The sequence below is a fragment of the Ochlerotatus camptorhynchus genome, unplaced genomic scaffold, assembly GCF_037179485.1.
Source record: "Ochlerotatus camptorhynchus isolate MF236.1 unplaced genomic scaffold, CSIRO-AGI_Acam_v1.1 ptg000696l, whole genome shotgun sequence".
NCBI lineage: Eukaryota > Metazoa > Arthropoda > Insecta > Diptera > Culicidae > Ochlerotatus > Ochlerotatus camptorhynchus.
Genome location: NW_027041172.1, coordinates 97,862 through 119,991, shown reverse-complemented (window position 1 = coordinate 119,991; position 22,130 = coordinate 97,862). Strand labels below are relative to the sequence as shown.

Here is a 22,130-nt window from a genome sequence, read left to right as displayed (position 1 = left end):
AAATCACCGATGTCGCTGGCGTTCGTCGCAGTGACATCGGACTGGCCTCGATTCTTCTTTCTCTTCTTGCTGCGTTTTTCCAACACAGCTGGCTGGGTATTCCCACACGGACAGAAAATTGTTTGCATTGAACCAAAAAAAACTTTAATTGTATTTAAGCAAACAATTCCGGTTGAAATTATATTGCATTTTGTTGTTTCAATAATACTTATTCATATAAATTCAAAATAGGATTCTTTTTGTTTTAATCAGCCACTTTTCAACTGCAACTATTGTAAACATAACAATATTCTATTATTAAGCCAACAATAGTTAATATTAATTAAGCATTTATTTGCTGTGTTCATTTTCTGGGTCATGAAAGCAAAAATAGCTACCAACGATTCCCTCGTTTTCACCCGGACAAAAATGTAAACAATAACAATACTTTCGCGTTCCTCGTAAGTATTGTTTTTAATTGTGAATTTCGGGAAATAAGTGCAAGATTTTCGAAAATCTTGAGACTTGAGGTAAGTAAGTATGCTGCAATTCGAGCTGCAGTTGATAAATATAATCAATGTTTCTGTTTTTATTTCCTTGATTTTTTTCCGTCGATCATATTTTCCGTACTGACGAGTACCAATGCTCCCGACGCCAGGAAGGCAGCTCCCACATCTGGACCCTACATATCGACCCATCAACTCATGAACCGGGGGCTTTCTGCAATTTTGTTTCAAAAAGAAAACGAAACATAAAAAAAAAATTGCCAGATTATTTTTGCATCAATAAACATATTTTTATTTCTACTGCGTGAATTGTCATACTTTATGAAATAAATATGATTGAATCAACAAGAAATCTCTTTTAAAAACAAACATATTTTTGTTGTTAACCCAGCTGCCAAATTTGACAGCTTACGTCAAAACCATGAAAGCTCTTAAATTCTAACAGATTTCCTTTTTGATTTAACAATCCATGGGTTTTTAGAAACAAAAATACTGGATTGTTGAAACAATAATGATTTCTTTTTGCAGCCAAAACAAAATGAAATTCTTATTGATTTTACGTCAAATATTATTACTTTTAAAATATTTTTTTCTGCGTGCATCCATGGGGAGAACAGCAAACCTGTTCGAGGTAGGCACACCGGATCTTCCTTCACCGGGGTTCTGGACCTTCGCCGGGCTTCGCGACCGATGCTTCCCGATTTCTGGGCACACACACACGCACGACAAACCGCGAAAGAGAGCGCGAACACTATCGCCACGAACTTTTCAAACAACTCGAGAGAGCGAGCTAACACCGAACTGAACTGCTTGACGATCAAGCAGAGAATAATCCTGACGAAAAAAACGATATGGCAAGCGTTTTTATTATCGCTGCTTTTCTCCTCCCTTCCTTTCATTGGCTCGCTTCCTTTCATTTGTACGCTCATGTGAGCATGCGCAATGTGTCGTGTGTTCGATCTGCGCTCTATTGTTGCGTCCGTGTTTGGGATTTTTCGCTACATGTCTGAATTTTGATTTTTTAATGTGACCCCCAGTATAGAAATTAAAGACGTAGTCCTACTTCAAAATGAGTTGGTTAGTCTTCATCTATTCGTTGTTCCCTAGTATGAAGTGGTTAAGACTAGGGTTCTGATGCATGCTCATTGCTAAATTTTGTTGTTAAGGAATCCAATTTTGTCTGACAAAGGGGACCTTTGGGTATAAATAGGGGGACCTTCAATTAGAATCGATTCCTTGCTATGAAGGCAAGAATGACAACTTTATCAAAACCGAATACTTCACCATTCCTCAATAGTGATGGAGTAATACCAACAATCAATACGAAACTAACGATTTTAAATTGGCTCACCACTTTAGTAGCCTATTGGTCCCAAGCAAACGATTAACGTACCCTATTCTAGTTGAAATTCTATTACTACACTATGTTTGTTTTGATTCGATATGAAAGTTTGACAGATAACATCAGGGGTGTGTGGATTCATGCAGAACATGCAGGGGTGAGTGAAATAGCTTGGGACTGCTTGGGACCGTTGTTCTGGTACTGAGTGAGCCAACAATAATAATGATTTTCTTCGGGACCCAGTGGTCTTAGAGTTACCTCTATGGTAATACAACATGCACTAAACTAAGGACACGGGATATACTACAATAGATCAAATTACTGGTCGCAGTGGCTTTATGTCCCGAACAGAGGAAAAAAAGCTTAATTTTGGGTAGAATATACTTAAGAGTTAGTATTTTTTTGCTGGTCTTAAATGGAAACTACTATATGCGATTCACTCTAATTTGGATTATTGGGCTGAACCCAGGAATTAAGGAATAAGTACGTAGTATTTACTTAATTAGGGGTAGTTTTTTTATCTCCATGCTCATTAGATCCGAAATTGACGCGTTGTGGCAAAGTGACAGCTAAATCTATTATCTAACTGTCAAATTAACATCAACGAAACACAAACGGATCTAATGTGGGTGGCCTTTTTCATGCTGGCTTAATGAAAAAGATTTGAGAATGATGTTGCGAACACTGCCGTTGTGATTTGATAAGTCATTCAGAGAATCGAGATCGATATGATAAATTTATGTAGTTTTTGTTAATTACTGTAAGTGCAACTATGAAGGGAGCTATATACATACATTATCGTTAGTCCAGCACTGAAAAATCTAAATCTCCCTAATATGTAAAATTTCGGAAATGATTTTATCAAACAAACTTGCATTGAAGAATGCGGTAATCATGTATTTTTTACAACCACAAAGGATTATTAACATCCATATATACGGAATTTTCAAAAAAAAAGTATTGAATGCATACGTAGATTCGCTATCGCTAATGTTATCTATCTATTATTTTGAGCATACAACCAGTATGTCATTTAACCAGTAAACATATTGTTTAAGATCCCCTTCACATAAATACGGAGCTTTGGTCCAAGATAAGATTTTAAATCCGATGTTTTCAAGTTGCTCGAAGAATTTTTCAATCTCCTTTTCCATGGGTAAACAGGATTGGCTAGGCCAATGTTCCATAAGAGGCCGTAGTGGCATGTGACTAGAATCTGTGGAAATAAAATAAAACATAATTACACTCTACTATAAACAGCGCACTTAGAATTCATTGATAATTTCAGTAATTTGAAATGGAAGATTAGCAGTACAGTTCAGTTAAATTTAGATAGCTCCATTAAGCTGCAACTTACATTGGTGCGCTAATTCATTTCCGTTTCAAAAATCATTAAAGATAAGTCAGCATTTATTTATCAAAGCCTTTGCTTCGAGTTAAGTTACTAGATATACCGTAAAACGGGGTAACAATGATAGTTTTTTTAAAGTATATTCTAAATATTTTTTACATCAATTAATGTTTATCATTTTTTTTTTAACCGAACATCGATTTTGATTTGGAGTTACTTTGCTAATGCTCGATGAATGTAGAAAAACATGTGTGAATCTCAAACAATTTTTTTCAAGAAATATGAAACTTTTAATGAGTATATAATCAGAAACATCATAAGCAATAATAAGACAACATTGAATTTGTGATGGCTGTATCAGACATACATTTCATAAGTGATGGTTTGAGTGCCTTTTCAAACAGGCAAAAAGCAAGAAAATTGTTTTTCAATATGTTTGGCAAACACGTTACACAGGCTATATAAAAATTATATGCGATATCAAGGGAAATGTCCTAAGCTACAATATGGAACCAATGTTTCTAGTTCGGAAAATAGGCAGAGAGTAAATTAAATCATTATAATCTACCACAGACAAATAGACTCAATCGCAAGTTGTTCATCGGACAAGAATTTAACAGTCAATTTAAAAGTATCGTAGTTGGTAGTACCACCACCTGTGGCGCGCATAGTCAATTTCCTTGCATTTGACGTTTACACACTACCGCCTTCTGTTCAGCGTACAACGCACAACAATGTACTTAACAGATGGCGGTAATGTTTTAGCGACGATGTTTTACATTGAGAAATGTGTTATGTCTGTTTGTCTGTGATTCTACTATCAAAGTTACCCGCATTATCAAAGATACCCCGTTTTACGGTACATATAAAAATGAATTTCTGTCTGTCTGTTTGTCTGTTGGACCCTTGTAGACTCGGAAACTACTGAACGTCTTCCTTCGGAAGGAAAGTAAAGCCGATGGTCCCGGCCCATGTGTGTTGATAAATGGGTGCGATATCCTACGCAGGTGTGGAAGCTGCCTTCCTGCACATTCGATTGCCGTCAATGGATGGCAGTCGATGTCCGTCGGTGATTGGCACTACACGGTAAGAAAAAAGTAGAAGGGTCTGTGCCTAGGGGCACGAACGGAAGCTTGACGTAGGACCGCTAGTGGACGGAACAAATGTGAACATTTAGTTCTTTTAATTGATCAATCATCAATTATCTTAACTCTTTCCGTTTTTATTTGTAAGCGTATCAAATTTGTAGTATTTATTTCAAAGAGAAAGTTGATGAAGAGAATCCAAGGGACTCTCAACTTGAGTATTTTCGATTCATCTACCCGACTTTAAAAGGTGTATTTTGAATTTTTTGTTATTTTTAAGTTTTGTGTATTTTGGTATTAAAGTGTATTCAATTCACCCCTCACAGGATTTCCTTCCGAATTATATGAATGGGGCGGGGCGGAAAGTATCGTTTGTGCAGAATATGTAAAAAAGGAGGGACTTCGAGAGATTGAACTCGTGAGAGCTAATTTTCTCACAAATTTGATTTTATTGGCTTTCTGGGGACTGAATATACACCCAAAGCGAATTATTCCCACTTCTCTCAAATTCTATCTTCCTACCAGCGTGTTCTGGAAAATGATTGGACAATGATTAATCTCACCAATACATTCGGGCCTACAATTCCACACCTTATATAGAGACCAGGTTGAGCCTTGATAGCTAGCTGCTTGCGGGAACTGATGACCTTGACAAATGTCCAAATAATACTCTTAATTAATTTATGGTGGTCCTGAAAAGGACCATTTTGTAGTGATGGTTGAGTAATGCTGAGCTGAGCACGACGAGCTACTGATTCCGATCCTAGCCTAGCGGTGGGACTTCTTCCTCCTTCTCTATGGTTGCTCATATGAGCTCTGCAGCTCGCTGCTTGCAGGCAGCCTTTCGTTGTTGTTGTTGTTGAAAGCACTCCTGCTGCTGCTCCTGCTGCTGCTACTACTGCTGCTGCTGGAGTGGACACCACCACTTACGGTGATTGAATGAGCACCGTTCAGTGGGACCGCATCGAATTCGATTTTTAAGTCTGTGTTAGGGAATGCGCTGTTTTCAGACATTCGGTGATAATTTTGATCACCATTGCAACAGTTGGACATTTGGTATTTTTCAATAGTGACCTATTGAAAATTAACTAAGTGTTCATTTTAGCAGATGGGTAGATAAATTTCCAATCGTTTGGCTTGTTTAGAATTAAAATCTATCTGCTATTGGTCGAAACCTGACCTCTTTTCGTAATGCTGTACATTTTGGTTTTTTGAAATTGCGTGGATTCTATAGATACGAATCTAGCCCTGATGTATGTGTTGGTAGAGGGAAAAATGTAAACTTTGCGGGAGACGATGTCTTAACACTCGAAAGCAATTTTGTGAAATATGAAGTAAAACCAATCCTAGCTAGTTCTGCATGATGATTTTGTTTGATTTTATTTATTTGTAAAGTCGCCGAGAAATACCAGCTGGTGATTTGTTTTTTATGATAACTCCTTACTTGAAAACAGGCAAAAACTCACAAACAGGCTGCTTTTTCATGGTATACAGTGTGATAATTCAATAATCAAAAATTATCTCAACATTTAGTGGCAAACCATTAATAAATTTTACATAATAAACATACAAAAAATTCTATAATCCACATTAAATTTCATATATAAGCGCCGATTGAAACTATCTTTTCGACGTCACTACAAGGGTGATTGATTAAACGAGAGAAACGAATCGTGTGGAATGAAAGCCGAGGAAAAACTAATTGCACCAATATATTCAGGCCTACAATTCCACACCTTCTATAGACAGGTTGCGCCTTGATAGCTAGCTGCTTGCGGGAACTGATGACCTTGACCAATGTCCAAATAATACTCTTTAACAAATTTTTGGTGGCCCTGAAAAGGAACGTTTTGTAGTGATGGTTGAGTAATTCTGAGCTGGGTATTCAACACGGATGAGGCTGTCGAGCTGTATGTCGTTTGGAGCGAGGGGTTTTTGGGGTCGGGAAAGGTTTTTTTGATGGTTCGAGACCCATGGGGGACTCCCATACAAATGAAACATAAATTTCTGCATAACTCGAGAGCTAATCAAGCAAATGGAACCAAATTTGGCATGTGGACGTATAAGGAAATGGGCATAGGGGGTAGCCCCTTAGATACGAGGGGAGCTACGTACAATATAGCATGCTTTTTTTTAATCGGTGCATAAAATCAAGCTAATATTGAATCCCAAGCAAGGCCGGGCACACTCACCTAGTGTTAAATAAAAACTACGGGAATGTTGAATTACAGATTTAAGAGGTGTGAGTCGAAGCGAAGTGGAGTATGACGAAGTAGTTCCTATTGAGTATTTTGAAGAGGTAAAAGGGTAATTACATGTTGCTCTTAAAAGCTGCAGCCGCTACGCACCACCCACTAAAAAACACGGTCAGGGTACGATAAAATGATTTTTCTACCATTAAAACGATTAAATGCTCCATAAACCTTTGAAAAACGCTCAATTACTGCGTAGCTACTCAGATTTTCTGTCCTGTCCACGTTTCCAGCGGAGCTGAGCGACGGTCAACGTCTACAATAAGCATCTAAAAGAACTTTGTCTATATGTTTAGTATTACTTCTGCGTGAAGTCAACGATTTACATAGTTGAAGATGCTAATTTCAAATCTAGATAAACATTTCAAAAGGTCCTATCTGCATTGATAGATTCTCTTCATCGACTTTCTCTTTCGCAAAACCTTTCCGTGTTTTATTTGACATTTTGGACGCTAGATAAGAACCTCCTTTATCAAAATATGTGGTAGAATTAGCGCGAAATCTGTTTGCATAACAGTGATTATGAAAAGAGAAAGTCCATGAAGAGAATCGACCAAGGCAGATAGGACAATTTGAAATGTTCATCGAGAAATAACAGGCTGAAGTGGTAATTTTTATACGATGGAGTGAGGAGATGAAAGTATAGGGTAGAGCGCTACTTCGTCGTAATCGCCCATTTCCGTTCTATCGATCAGAAAAGATCAATAATATCAATGATTTCACCGTGCACAAATCCATAATAGGTTTTTTTCCGATGCGTTAGTTCATTAGCTACAACATAAATCCTATTAGAGCGCATTGTATGAATATTTACGCTCATTGTTCTCAAAACAAAAAAGCGCCCCTAGCGAATCTCTCTTTTCTACGTTTATCCGTAGGACGAAGAAAATCTAATGGCGTTTCAATGCGTTAGGACGGAATTGAAACTCGTAGAACGAATTTAGAATCAAGAAGCAGTATTAAATTTTGTACAATATCTCAACAATTTGTGGCTCTTTATCAAATCCAACGGTACGTATGGAAAGGTGAATAAATTTAGTAGTCATCTTTGACAGAAATATTCCATTTTTTGTTTATACTCGTTCAGAAAAGAGAGATAAAGTGCGGGATGCAGTGCTGTAAATTTTCATATCATTCGATTGAAGATGAACCACTACAACCATTCAATCAATTCTGTGTAAACGAATTCTCACATGACCATAATTTGAAGAGCCCCTTTCTCATTCGAAGCTCATTGTCACTGTCAATTGAGTCACTCAGTATCATTTGATATACGACAGTGGAGTATGGAAGAAATCCAGAAATATAGCGTTTCTCAAATGAGAATGATCCATGCCTTCGTCAAATGACTAAGCAACTGATATCACCCATTCGGAGGAGGTCCCCTTTGATAGCGAATAGCTACTTTTCTCATTTTCATCAAAAATGTTCAAATGATTTTGAGAATTTACAGCACTGGCGGGATGTGCTTAGTAGGACGGAAATTAGATCGAAAACCCTACAAAACCCTACAACTGCATATAGAGAGTAGACAGTGAGCTAGGACAACTTTTAGGAAGGTACAAATCGGTTTTATCATCTCTCTTTACCAAATTCCCCATTGGAGTGGGATGGTGAGGGGTGTGTGTGTGTCACGGGCTTTAAAAAAATAAAAATATTTCATACATAGCAGCATCTCGAGCTTAGAGCAATTAAAAAAAAACATTTCCAACATGTAAAAAAATTCAATATCCCAAATCAATAAGAACGTTCAATATCCTGAATTTTCCAATTTTGTTATGATCCTGGACTTCCAAAAGCTATCATGATTACAAATCATTATGGTTTGTATTACATTTGGGGTAGTCAAAACCGGTGAAGTATCATTAGACCGAATGCCACTAGGCCGGACGTCATAATGTTGAAATTCCAATAGCTGCTATTTTTTCATCATACGACATGTATTGTCTGGTTTGAGAAAATAAATAGCAGCAAAAAGAAGCAATTTAGCAATCATGTTGATAAATAGTTCATCCTAGAGCGTATATGACACAATATTAGCTTAGTAAAGCAAATCCACGTCAAGTAGTGAATAAATAAACAAATTTCAGATTTTACCTCTCAGAAAGTTCCATGAAACTATGCATAATGTTTCGCTATGGGCAACATATCAAATTTATGCTGGAAATCAGCCATTTGACTCACGCCAAATTTTTTTAAATGGCGTTTTCGATGTTTTTCAATAGGTTCTAGCACAAAAACGTTTCATTCTTATCGGAATAACGGCTAAGACAAAGTTGAAGGAAACTGGATTGAGTTTCAGAACATAAATTTTGGACAAAAAACTGACACAGATTGCAAAAAAGTGCATTTTTAGATTTATGTTTTGTTTATGTAATTTGAAAGATTATCAAAAATGCAAACTTTTCTGATATTGCACTCAATGGAAACTTTAAATTTGACAAAAATCGTAAAACATCAACTTTAATGATTTTTTTCTGGTTCAACTTTGTCTCAGACTTCATTTTGGTTAGATGAGCAATTTTCGTGCTAGGATTCTTTGAAAAAATTGAATAAGCCTTTTTTTTAATTTAGGCGCGAGTCAAAATGGCCGAATTTCAGCACAGACTTGGTGTATTGCCACTAGCGAAAAATGATGCAAAGTTTCATGGAATTCGGAGAGGGTAAAGTTTGAACGGCGTGGATTTGCTGAGTATGATTATTATTATTTTTGTACATTGCATTGAAAGAATTTTTCATACTTACTTTTCTCCACATAGTGACTGTAAGGCAATACTAACGCCAATAGTATTCTTCCGTTTGGTGCAAGAGCATTGTACATGTCATATAGTAGCTGATGTGGATCAATACAGCGATCAAGTACGTTGAGGCAAGATATGAACTCTACGTCATTCAGTTGGTTTATCTCTTCCAGGACCCTTAAAATATAACGACAATACACTCTTAGTTAAAAATAAATTATGAATCTAATGAAGGTCCACACGCATGCTATCCCGAAAATTTGAATAAGTAAAATGAACATAGTAAGTAAAATATGCACTTGGCGTTTTTCATTGCTGATTCGTCGAAATTTCGATCAACCTAGCAGGTAGGCTTTCAATCAAAGTATCTTCTACCCCCTCAATCGTTTACATTTACAAAAAAAAAATTAGCGCTCAAAAAGCCAATAATTGTACATTCTACAGCCGTCGTTCATTTTTAGTTCCTCTAACTGTTAAATAGTCTATGCACTAACTGTTTCTGAATCCCAACTGAATCAAAAGTGCATGGAACTTAAGGCAAACAGAAACTTCGATGATACTATTGATAAACATTTGAATCACAAGCTTGAGCATAGATGCGTTTTAGATGTTTGTTAATTTTGCTAATTTGAGAAAATGTAAATGTGTCAATTTATTATGCAAAATTCTGAATCCAATGCTAATCAAATAGACCATTTCTTCAAACATAGCACCAAAACTAATGCCACGATGAAATATAATATGGAAACAGATATCCACTTCCAAAATAACTATTTTATAGCGTAGCAGAATGCATTGCTCGTCAGAGGAGCATTTCGAAAGAATTGTACTGTAGATGTTTACCCATAATAGCAAAAACAAAATGAGAAGGAAAAATGTCATTGTCATCATCAATTTCACCACAATGATCAACTTTCGCCCGTTTCAAGGTAACAGTTAAAAAAAAACTTACGTTATCTGCTTTTCTGCGAGCCTTGACCGCATTATCCAACTTGACTCAGTTGCATATAACTTCATGGTAGATGATGGGAAAGTTGAAGCAATCCCACTTACAAGGCGTAAAGTAACTTCTCCATCTCCAGCTCCAATATCCAATACTTTTATCTGTTGGGGATATAAAATAAAAATTAATCCCTTAGCATTAGCAGCACGATTAACTTTTCTGATAATTACAAAAGAACTAATACCACGAGCTGACTATAGCATGTAATATAGGGTGTTAAGATCAGAATTAGGTCTAACAAGAATGCGTGTAAATTGATTATTGTTTTATTAAAAAAATTAAATTATTTAATTTACTAATTGAATAATTCGATTTTTTTTATAAAATATTAATCAATTTAATAAAATACAGAAAAATATTGAGCTAAGCTTCGGGTTGACCTAATCCAAATTGCCAGGCCTTTCATCCGCTTTGTTCGCCGCAGAACACCAGTTTGTATTAAACTGCTTCTCGCTTCCAACAATTCTTTGGGTCTTCTTCAGGTTCCGCTTGACGATGGCCCAATATTGTTTCGATTGGGCGGAGCTCTGGCGTGCTGAGAGGGTTCTTGTCCTTGGGCACCACCTACACGTTGTTGGTGGCACTTTCCACAGCCTTTTTCCGCAATGACAGGATGCCAAATCCGGGCAAAACAGCACGGAACAATCGTTTTGCTTCAGGAAAGGCAGCACACGTTTTTCCAGACAATCGTTCAAGTAAAGTTCCTGGTCCCGGTTGCAATGAAAATGTCGATTTTCAAGCCACAGGTACAGTTTCATATGCTTGAAAAAAAGGACTCCACTGCGTCCTAGCAAGAAGTACGGTCGACTTGGTTCTCGCTCCGCTATTCGCTATTAGTGTTTTCTGACATAGTTCCCAATTAAATAATTAACTCTTGAAGCAATTGACATTGAAGTGGCCTCTCCTTGCAGTAATCATTTCCTTCTATGGATAATTTTTCAACCGAGGTCGGGGATTTGATCTCTGTTCTACAGTGGAATTGTCGAAGTCTTATTCCTAAATAAGACTAATTTAAGTTTTTAGTTCAGAATAATGATTGTAATGCATTTGTTCTTTGTGAAACTTGGCTCTCTTCAGATATCGATCTTCCTTTTTATGATTTTAACATTATTCGATTGGATTGGAGGATTCACGTGGGGATCAAAATGTATGTAAATGTAATGTATGAAAATCTCAAGGAAAATCCGGAAAATCCATTGTCAGGGTAATGAAAACTTCTCTGTTTTATTATGCTTGAAAACTTATTATTTTTCACTGGTGAAATTTTTAGAGTGGTGCCTCTTACCGGGTTTGCATTATGAGGCGGCATATATTATTTACGCTACACTGAAAATCGAATTATCGGTGCTTGTTTCATGAGTTATGATTTTTCAAAGTACGCGATGTCCGGGAAAACCGAAATCTTCATCTAAAATTTTCCTGAAAAGTTAACAAACTTGATTTTTTTTATATTGTTCATACCTGTGGGCAAAATTTCATAAAATTCTGAGACCCTTTTGGGCCAAACCTGTTAGATAGTTTTATTTTATTTATTTTTTATCATAGTCACTTTAACACTCTTGGGTCTTCAAGCCATGAATGGTCCGGGGTGAGATTTGTACTCGTAACTTTGGCGTGAGAGATGGATGTTCACCACTATGCCGGGGTCGCCCCTTTGTCCGACAGTGCAAAAAAAAAACTTTTAACGAAGTTCTTAAGCGAGCTTCAAGAAAATTTCTAATTCTAATTGTAATTGTTCAGTGTATAGACTGTGCCAACCACTAAAAAAAATACCAAGATAAATTACAATTAATCCAAAATCTTCCGTCTGAATCCCTGACTTATGTACCAAAAATACAAAAATAAAAAATAAATATCGTGTAAAGTCAACAATATGGAACATCATTTAAGTATGTCATCTAATGCTTTCTTAAGCATCAAAATTAATCCAATACTTACAATAATTATACTTACGGTTCTTGGTTCTTGATCAAGGGTATTATTAATTCCACTTTTTATCAGCAAGTGTTTGAACTGCGGCTCTGATAGGATAAACATCGATCCACGTTTTAAAATTCCATTGACATCAGTTTGGGTAAGAAATACACTAAGGAAAGCCTTAGCTATAAGGTGCCATAATTGTAACCACAGTTTACCGGAAACTTCTTTAGATTGCTCTAACCACTTGAGCGTGATTTCATCTGGACTCTGCATGTTAACAAATCTCTTCTCATATTTTCCCGGAAGTTTTGATAATGTGTACCACTAAAATACATATAAAAAAGAAACATAACTTAGCTTCACTAACATATAAAAGATTTATAATTTTACATTATTGGATTAGTGCCAGTTTTGGCCCTAGTTCTTCAGTTTCTGGTCCTAGGGCCTAATCAAATTTGAAATAAATTTTCATGGTTTTAGTAGCGTAATGACAAATAGTAATACAAGATAATTGAAAACCCCAAAAACCTAGATTAACCTTCCTAGGGTTGACACTGAAATTTTTCGTGTGCAGTGCGTAGCAAAAGAACACCAAATTTCACTTTTCAGGAATTGAAGAATTGAACATAAATCGGTTCAAACATCTTCGAAACAATAAATGTTACACACATATGTCGCCACGCAAGGGGTGTTAATGTAAGATTTTGCTGCACATTAATAAGTTCTTATTAAGTTTAGAAACTTACTGCTGACATGTCACAGTTATCAAGTGAAATATCATTTCGGGTTTTATCCACCACAGCACGTGCTAGGAATCCTCTTGGAGAATAATCCATATCTGAAATATGATAAAAAAAATGTTATTTTAACTTAGACCGATACAAATTTTTATTTGACTTTATGACACAAAGAACCCCTAATAAACAAATACCATCATCCCACTGCGACCTAGCAAGAAGTACAGTCGACTTGTTTCGCGCTCCGGTATTTCGGAAGTTTTCTCGGTATTCGGTTGGTTTAAATTATCAGTTTTTTCTCGCTTAGTGATTACTGGCATAGTACCCGGCTAAACAATTATCTGAAAGTGAGTTTTTTTCTGAGAAGAAAGTGTGTTTTCGGCATCATCGGAAGGAAAATTGTTTTTGCGATTGCCAATTCGCCAACCATTTTGCCATCGGTGCGTGATCACGCATACCTGCACACAGATCATCGTCATCGAGTGTCAGCATCTGCCTCCGCATTTATACCGGTCATCCATCATCGTGTGTCCAGCTGAGTGCCGAGCCTAATACAAGCACACCACTACAAAGATCGCCCGCACACGCGCATCGAAGGTCACCCACGCTGCGCGTCGCTCCGCTGCTGCTGTGTAATCACTCGGTGGTAGTAGTATAGCAGATAAGTTTTTTTTTCCTGTTTCTTTCTCTCGCCCATCAGTTAAATTTAATTTTGTGTTTCTGTGTTTGTAGTTTTTTTCTGTTTATTGTGTCTGTGTGGTTTTAAGCATCGTTTCAGTGGTAGAGCGTTTACCGCTCCCACTAGTACGGCAAAATGGACGTCTCGTCAGAAGACGATATGGACATTTTGTCGGAAGATGAAACCAGTTTGCCACTCGATGGCAAGAAAAGACGAAAACGTCCTGTCATTCATGGTTCGTCTCAGAAAAGCCCCCGATCGCGAGCCTATCCAGATGACTCGACTGGGCCATGGGTTGTCTACTTTCAGCCCAAAAACAAACCTTTGAACTTGATGCAAATTTCCACTGATCTGACGAAGCGATACTCGGCCGTGACCGAAATCACGAAGGTTAGGCATAATAAACTTCGTGTTGTCGTTTCTAACCTGAAGCAGGCTAACGAGATTGCTGCCTCCCAGCTCTTTACGATTGAGTACAGAGTTTACATACCAGCTCGTGATGTGGAGATCGAAGGTGTGGTCACCGAAGCGAGTCTGACCCCCGAGATCTTGGAGAAGCAGGCGGTTGGCCCCCGGTGAAGATACTGGATGTCCAAAAACTGGGCTCAGTATCTGTCAGCGAGGGTAAAAAGAGTTTTACCCCCACAGACTCGTTTCGCGTGACCTTTTCTGGTTCAGCCCTTCCTCAGTACATCGAGTTGGGAAAACTTCGGCTACCTGTGCGCTTGTTTGTTCCTCGGGTCATGATCTGCCAAAACTGCAAACAGTTGGGACATACGGCCTCTCACTGTGGCAGCAAGGCACGCTGTTCCAAATGCGGGGAGAAGCACGAGGATGGCGCCTGCACAGTCACGGCACCAAAATGCGTGTACTGCAAAGGATCTCCTCCTCATGGTCTCTCGTCGTGTCCGGTGTATAAACAACGCGGGGAAAAACTAGAGCGCTCTCTTAAAGAACGTTCCAGGCGGTCTTTTGCAGAAATGCTTAAGACAGCCAAGCCATCGACCAACGAAACAAATCCCTTCGCTCTTTTGTCAGATGACGAGTCTGGCTCTGACTTGGCTGAGGAGGGAGTTTCTTTCAGTTTTCCGGAAGGTTCTGCCCGGAAACGAAAACGCATCCGTTCGCGGAAAGTTGCAGATCAAGAACCCCAAATCAGCTTGCCCAAATCAAGGAGTGGTGGAAAAAAGGAGACTTCTACTCCTCCTGGATTCCGCAGAACTGATTATACCCAGGATTTTCCACCTCTCCCGGGGACATCCAAAACCCCCGATGCCCCAATTTTCAGAACACAAGCCCCTTCTTCATCTGGGTTGTTCTCATTTGATAACATTGTGGACAGTATCCTCAATTACCTCGATATTTCTGATCCTCTGAAAAGCATTGTTCTGGCAATGCTTCCTACTGTGAAAACCCTCTTGAAGCAGTTGACATTGAAGTGGCCCCTCCTTGCAGCAATCATCTCCTTCGATGGATAATTTTCCAAACGAGGTCGGGGATTTGATCACTGTTCTACAGTGGAATTGTCGAAGTCTTATTCCTAAGATAGAATCGTTTAAGTTTTTGGTTCACAATAATGATTGTGATGCATTTGCTCTGTGTGAAACTTGGCTCTCTTCAGATATCGATCTTCCTTTTCATGATTTTAACATTATTCGACTGGATCGTGAGGATTCGCGTGGAGGAGGAGTACTTTTGGGGATCAAAAAGTGCCATTCCTTCTATAGAGTGAATCTTCCACAATTTCCAGGTATTGAAGTTGTCGCATGTCAGGCTTTTGTTAAAGGCAAGAGCCTTTGTATTGCTTCTGTGTATATTCCTCCCCGAGTTTCGATTAGTCAAAAACAACTTTCAGATATCTGTTCAGTTCTTCCTACTCCACGGTTGATTATGGGAGATTTTAATTCCCACGGTACAGGCTGGGGGGAACTGTATGATGACAACCGTTCTACTTTGATATATGACCTCTGTGATAACTTCAATATGACAATTCTTAACAATGGAGAAGTAACACGTCTGGCTGGTCCATCCTCAAATGGAAGTAGATTAGACCTCACACTTTGCTCTAATTCATTATCGTTGGATTGCACGTGGAATGTGATCCAAGATCCCCACGGTAGTGATCACTTGCCGATCAAAGTTTCAGTTACCAGTGGGTTCAATCCGTCGGAACCCGTTAACGTCGCGTACGACCTCACCCGTAATATCGATTGGACAACGTTCAAGACCGCGATAGATGAAGCCGTGTCGTCGGTAGAAGAGCTTCCACCGTTGGAGGAATATAACTTCCTCTCCAATCTGATCTTGGACAGCGCGCTTCGAGCTCAAACTCGGCCGGTTCCAGGAACGTCTTTTCGTAGGAAACCTCCTACCCCTTGGTGGGACCAGCAATGCACTGAGGTTTATCGTAAAAAGTCCGACGCGTTTAAGCTTTTCCGGAAACGCGGAACACCCGAGTATTTCGAAGCGTACTCGACTCTTGAACACGAACTCAAGAGCCTCATCAAAGCCAAGAAACGCGGATACTGGCGGCAATTCGTGGACGGTTTATCGCGCGAAACGTCGATGAATACGCTTTGGAACACGGCGCGAAGGATGCGTAACCGGTCTTCAAACAACGAGAGCGAGGAGTACTCGGATCGGTGGATTCTCAAGTTCGCGCGAAAAGTATGTCCTGATTCCGTGCCGGCACAGATGATTCCTCGCGAAACGACGAATTCGGTAGACGAGATCAGCCAGCCTTTTTCAATGCTGGAGCTCTCACTCGCGCTCCTTTCGTGTCGCAATTCGGCTCCGGGGGCTGATAGGATCAAGTTCGACTTGTTGAAGAACCTCCCAGACGTCGCTAAGAGGCGCATGTTGAACTTGTTTTGTCAGTTCCTGGAGTTCAATATTGTTCCAGATGATTGGAGGCGAGTGAGAGTTATAGCCATTAAAAAGCCTGGAAAACCCGCGTCAGATCATAACTCGTATCGTCCCATCGCGATGTTATCGTGCATTCGAAAATTGTTGGAGAAAATGATCCTTTTTCGCCTCGACAAATGGGTTGAGACGAACCACCTACTCTCAGATACTCAATTAGGTTTCCGTAGGGGTAAGGGAACGAACGACTGTCTCGCGTTGCTTTCCACAGAAATCCAGTTGGCTTTTGCTAAAAAAGAGCAAATGGCTTCTGTGTTCTTGGATATTAAGGGGGCTTTTGATTCAGTATCGGTTGAAGTCCTTTCAGACAAACTCCACGCTTGTGGCCTTTCCCCATTAATTAATAACTTTTTGTACAATTTGCTGTCAGAGAAACATATGAGCTTTTCTCATGGAAACTCTACAGCTTCTCGATTTAGTTACATGGGTCTCCCCCAGGGCTCATGTTTAAGCCCCCTTTTGTATAATTTCTACGTCAGAGAAATTGACAATTGTCTAAGTGACAACTGCACGTTGAGACAACTTGCAGATGACGGAGTAGTGTCAATGACAGGGCTCAAAGAGGTCGACCTGCAAGGACCCTTACAGGATACCTTAGATAATTTGTCTACTTGGGCTATCGAGCTAGGTATCGAATTCTCCTCGGAGAAAACTGAGTTGGTCGTTTTTTCTAGGAAGCATAGCCCAGCACAACCGAAGCTTCAACTTTTGGGTAAGCCGATCACTCAGTCCATGTCTTTCAAATATCTTGGGGTCTGGTTCGATTCCAAATGCACCTGGAGATCCCACATTGAGTATCTGAGACGAAAATGCCAACAAAGGATCAATTTTCTCCGAACAATTACCGGAACGTGGTGGGGAGCTCATCCGCAAGATCTTCTAACGTTGTACCGGACAACGATTTTAGCGGTTTTGGAGTACGGTAGTTTTTGCTTCCAGTCGGCGGCTAAAACTCACATCATCAAACTGGAACGTATCCAGTATCGTTGTGTTCGTATCGCGTTAGGATGCATGCACTCGACTCATACGATGAGTCTCGAAGTGTTGGCGGGCATGTTGCCACTATCGGATCGGTTTTCGGAATTGTCCCTCAGGCTCCTCACCCGTTGTGAAGTTATGAACCCACTGGTAATCGAAAACTTTGAGAAGCTTCTTGAGCTAAACCCTCAAACTCGTTTTATGTCATTGTACTACGTGTACATAACTCAGGATGTCAGCCCTTCACAGCATAATCCCCATCGTGTATGCTTCTCCGACTTCGGCAATTCAGTTAGTTTTGATTTATCTATGACGCGGGAGATTCGTGGAATCCCAGAACATCATCGTTCCATGATTGTTCCGTCAATTTACGCTGCAAAGTTTGGCCAAGTTGATTCCGCAAGATCGTTCTTCACAGATGGATCACTAATAGAGTCGTCCGCTGGTTTTGGTATTTTTAACGAATTTCATAGCGCCTCTCGAATGCTTCAAGCTCCTTGTTCCATATATGTTGCTGAACTGGCGGCAATATATTATACGCTAGAAACGATCGCCTCACTTGCACCAGATCATTATTTTATTTTTACGGATAGTCTCAGTTCTGTCGAGGCTATTCGCTCTATGAGGCCGGTAAAGCACTCCTCGTATTTTCTCATGAAAATACGAGAGCTTTTAAGTGCTTTATCTTTAAGATCTTTTGTCATCACCTTTGCATGGGTCCCATCTCATTGCTCGATTCCGGGCAATGAGATGGCTGACTCACTTGCTAAGGTGGGCGCTATGGAAGGCGATATTTGGGCTGGGAGACAGCAATCTCTGTGAATGTGGGCAAGGTTACCAAGACGCCGATCACATCCTTCGGTCTTGTGCTGAGCATCGTGGAGTCAGATCTGAGCTGTGCGATTCCCTTCAGGCTCGAGGTAGACAACCTAATGTTCCAGTTCGGGATATTTTGGCTAGACGTGACCTGGAGTTTATGAAACTCATATATGTTTACTTTAAGAATACTAACCTTAGATTGTAAGTTTGATTAACCTTGTGTTTAGTTTGTGTATTGTGCGTGTAGTTTTTTTTTAATGTTTGTTTTCAAGATGAATAGAAATAAGTTCATGTTTTAGGATTAATTAAATATTTGTATAATAAATCATATACCTCCTTCTCCCTTTCCCCACCCAAAAAATTGTAAATCTCCACTAACCTCGAGACGACCGCGAGTAATCGGTTCAATTCCTTTAACTCTAGATTTAAGACAATAATCATGTATAATGAAAATGATAACTCGGCTCTGTAAAGTTTATTCGATTGAGCCTGTACAAATAAATTAATATAAAAAAAAAAAAAAAAAAACAAATACCATAAACGAACTGTATCCCGGATGGGTAAACTATCCCACAAATGGTTTGGATGATACCCCGAACACGTCGTTAGCTCTCTTCTATGGTTATTTTTATTAGGGATGTCGTTTAATGTTGAGCACATAAATAACGAATTTTTTTACAAGTTTGCATACAACATTGCTGATGTATGCTATATTTTGCTTAAATTTACATGAAATATCGTATAGAATTACGCCAAATCTAGCGTTAAGGCGAAGTTTACCGCTTCGAAAAAAATTTCGATGTTTCTAAAAATATTGGAAAAACATATCAAAAATCTAAAACAATCTCATTTTTTTCTAAAGATAATTCACGTGTAAAAAATGTTTGTAAGTCATCATGGCATAAAGTTGGACTCAAAAAACCACAAAACATCGACTTTTCGGTTTTTTTGATAGTAATTTTTTTCATGATGAGATAGAAAACATATTTTTTTTTAAGAATATAAGGAAAAAACAGATTTTCTGGGATTTATAAACGTGCCAATTTTTTTTTTTTTTTATTATTTTCAGGTCGTCTACGTGTGCGCTATATATCGCAAAAATTTACATGAATTACGGTGTCAAAAAATACTGATTTCTGTAAAATAATCTAAGTGTGTACGATGCCAAGATCAAAAGGACCTCAGAATTTAGTGAACTAAAGTTCTATTTTTGTACTTTCATTGAGCAAATCAAGTTCCATTATGAGTTTTTGGTCTGTATTAGTTACCGCGTTACCCACTAAGTTCTACCGACCGCTTTTCACGGCAGGTTTTCAACCAGTCGGTCTGATTTTTTGCATATGAGTGGTGTGAATGGAGAAAATCAGAGCGATTGGTTAAAAACCCGCCAAGAAAACGTGGTGGGTAGAACTCTGTGGGTATCGCAATCATCTCAAAGTTCAAAAATTTTATCATAAGTTCTTATTGTATGATTTTTGTTAAATAAAACAGCAAAAAAGGTTATCTGCCATTTCCACTTATTTAATTTTGGTATCCACGACAGATACGTATTTCGACTACACACTGTGCAGTCTTCATCAGTGTCATTCCCACACAGAAAAAATCGAAATTTTAACCATCGCGTAATATCTCTTTTCGTTTAATTTTAAGCTTAAGTCGGCATAAACATCGAAATTGTTTACAAGCTTGTATGCAACACTGCTGGTGTATGCGAAATTGTGTTTAAATTTACACCAAATACCGTATAAGTTTACCCCAATAATGTGTGCACCTTATTACGCAGAATTACCCATGAGATGTCACAAGAATGTCAAAATCACAGGTGTAAAAATGAAACTACAATGTGTAGAATCGCAACCTACCTAAATAAAAAACCAAAGATTTAAGTAAAGCAAAGGAGAAAAATCTATACAACTCTCTAATAAGGAAAAATTCCCAATGGCTTGGTAGCCATCATTATGAAATTGGGTTGTCGGTTATGCTTAAATAAAACAGCAAGATAACCTTTCTTCCATTTAATTCCACTTAATTAATTTTGGTATCTACGACAGATACGTATTTCGACTAGTGTCATTCCCACTAAAGACTGTTTTCCAATGGAATTTACAGGTAAATCGGTCTATAAAATCTATTTAAGCCACAAGTGCTTCAATAAAGGAAAGAGTAATATTTACCCTAATAAGTATCAACAAGAAAATGTAATTTAAAACAAATGGTCCTGCCTTTAAATTTTATACCCAAAGGGTCCAATGTTTCTTTGACAGCTGTTGGCGTTCTTTACATTATTTTTTTCCTTGTTTTGAATAGCATTTGACCAACATTTTCATTAAAGCCGATGCACATGGATTAGAAAACGTGTTATCCATTGGTAAATCTATCCAAAGGAAAGGGTCCACAAATGGCAAATTTACCCTTATAATTACCGACAAGAAAATGTCATCCAGATAGCCTTGTAACAGGGATTAAAACCTAGCATGGATTGAGCCTGTCATATGACATTTTAGTTTGGTACTGTAATTTGATAGCTTGGTTTAGCAAGTGTCGGAAGCAAAGGCAGTCGATTATCACAGAAAATGAGTCGACTACGTTGACCGCTTACAAGACTGCTCCCTAGTCTAAACATAGCAAAAAGCCAGGCGTCCACTGATGTGGTAACATGCAACATGTCAATACATCATGTCGATGTCGTGTGGCGTGAAGCTAAAGTCGACATGATATTGTGTAAATGCCACACCTACCTACCTGATATACTCAATCGACAGTTATGATATTCACCCCTATACTGTATTTCGTTCGAAACGAAATTCCTATACAAAAAAAAAAATTTTTGTATGAGAATTTAGTTTCGAACGAAATACAGAATAGGGGTGATTACTTTGACAGTTCTTTGCTGGTTACCAGCAAATCACTCATGTTTCAGAGCGGAACTTGACGAAGAGAGGTTGGACGAGATGGACCAACTGTGGTCTTAGCCAGTCGAAAGACAACACAAAAAAAAGAGAGGTTGCATTGTGATAGGATGATTTGAAAAATCACTCTAGACTAACATACATTCTCATTCTCGATAAACTTTACGAAAGCTATTGAACTTTTTACATTTACATTTACATGGTCATTCTCTTTAAAATGCATCCATAAATCAATTAAATTCAATCAAAGAAAAAACTATATAGTACAACGTAATCCTTGCCCTTTTGGACCTTTTGTATTGTTCGGCTGACATTGTGATTAGAGGATAGAATAATCTATTGTTATCAATCAAATAGACATTGAATTGCGAAATTTATTTAATGAGAACCTGACATACATCACATATGACATTATTACTAACATTAAAATTAAATATACAACAAAATATCGATGTTTATTCTTTAAGAACTTCACAAACCTGGTTAATAGATCACAAGCTGGCAATGCTTACTTGAGTTGTTTATCTGTGACATGCACGGTAACTGAAAAAACCATAATAATGGTTAAAATATCACCCAGTTCTGAAAAAAACAGAGTTGCATGTCAACCTAGATGTCAACTCATTAAATGGGTAGCTACCTCGGTAGCTACAGTGTATCGCAAAATTGATCGTACAGCCACGCGTGAAAACTAACTATTTTAAATTGGCTCACTACTTGACTAGCCTATTGGTCCCAAGCAAATCGATTAACGTATTCAATTCTAGTCGAAATTCTAGTACTAAACTATGTTTGTTTTGATTCGCTAAGAAAGTTTGGTTGATTGATTGATTTATCTTTATTTAGGAGACTTTCACTGAAAGTTTAGCAAATAAAATGAGGGGTTCGTGGATTTTCCTATGTTTCG

The 22,130-nt window shown here is 38.3% G+C and overlaps 1 protein-coding gene across 2 annotated transcripts; it reads right to left on the bottom strand.

The window, feature by feature from the left end:
• Positions 1-2,724: 2,724 nt before the first annotated feature.
• On the bottom strand, positions 2,725-21,761 carry LOC135714701 (protein-L-histidine N-pros-methyltransferase). Of its 2 annotated transcripts, none has more exons than XM_065238091.1 (6): positions 21,703-21,761; positions 12,926-13,017; positions 12,213-12,503; positions 10,209-10,360; positions 9,261-9,433; positions 2,725-3,043 (listed from the first exon to the last, which is right to left on the bottom strand). In XM_065238091.1, the coding sequence occupies exons 2-6, from the start codon at positions 13,013-13,015 to the stop codon at positions 2,832-2,834; spliced, it is 918 nt and encodes a 305-aa protein (XP_065094163.1). In that variant the 5' UTR covers positions 13,016-13,017; positions 21,703-21,761; the 3' UTR covers positions 2,725-2,831. The 2 variants fall into 2 exon arrangements, with proteins under 2 accessions (XP_065094163.1, XP_065094164.1); XM_065238092.1 differs by having other exon boundaries at positions 21,736-21,749.
• Between the last annotated feature and the right edge of the window lie 369 nt (positions 21,762-22,130).

What these genes read in the sequence shown, in the direction of transcription:
- LOC135714701 (XM_065238091.1), bottom strand. Translation starts at nt 13,015, where the DNA reads ATGGATTATTCTCCAAGAGGATTCCTAGCACGTGCTGTGGTGGATAAA. An exon ending in ATAACTGTGACATGTCAGCA is followed by an intron (nt 12,504 to 12,925) that starts GTAAGTTTCTAA and finishes TATGTATTTTAG; the next exon opens with TGGTACACATTATCAAAACT. An exon ending in CTCGCAGAAAAGCAGATAAC is followed by an intron (nt 9,434 to 10,208) that starts GTAAGTTTTTTT and finishes TTATATTTTAAG; the next exon opens with GGTCCTGGAAGAGATAAACC.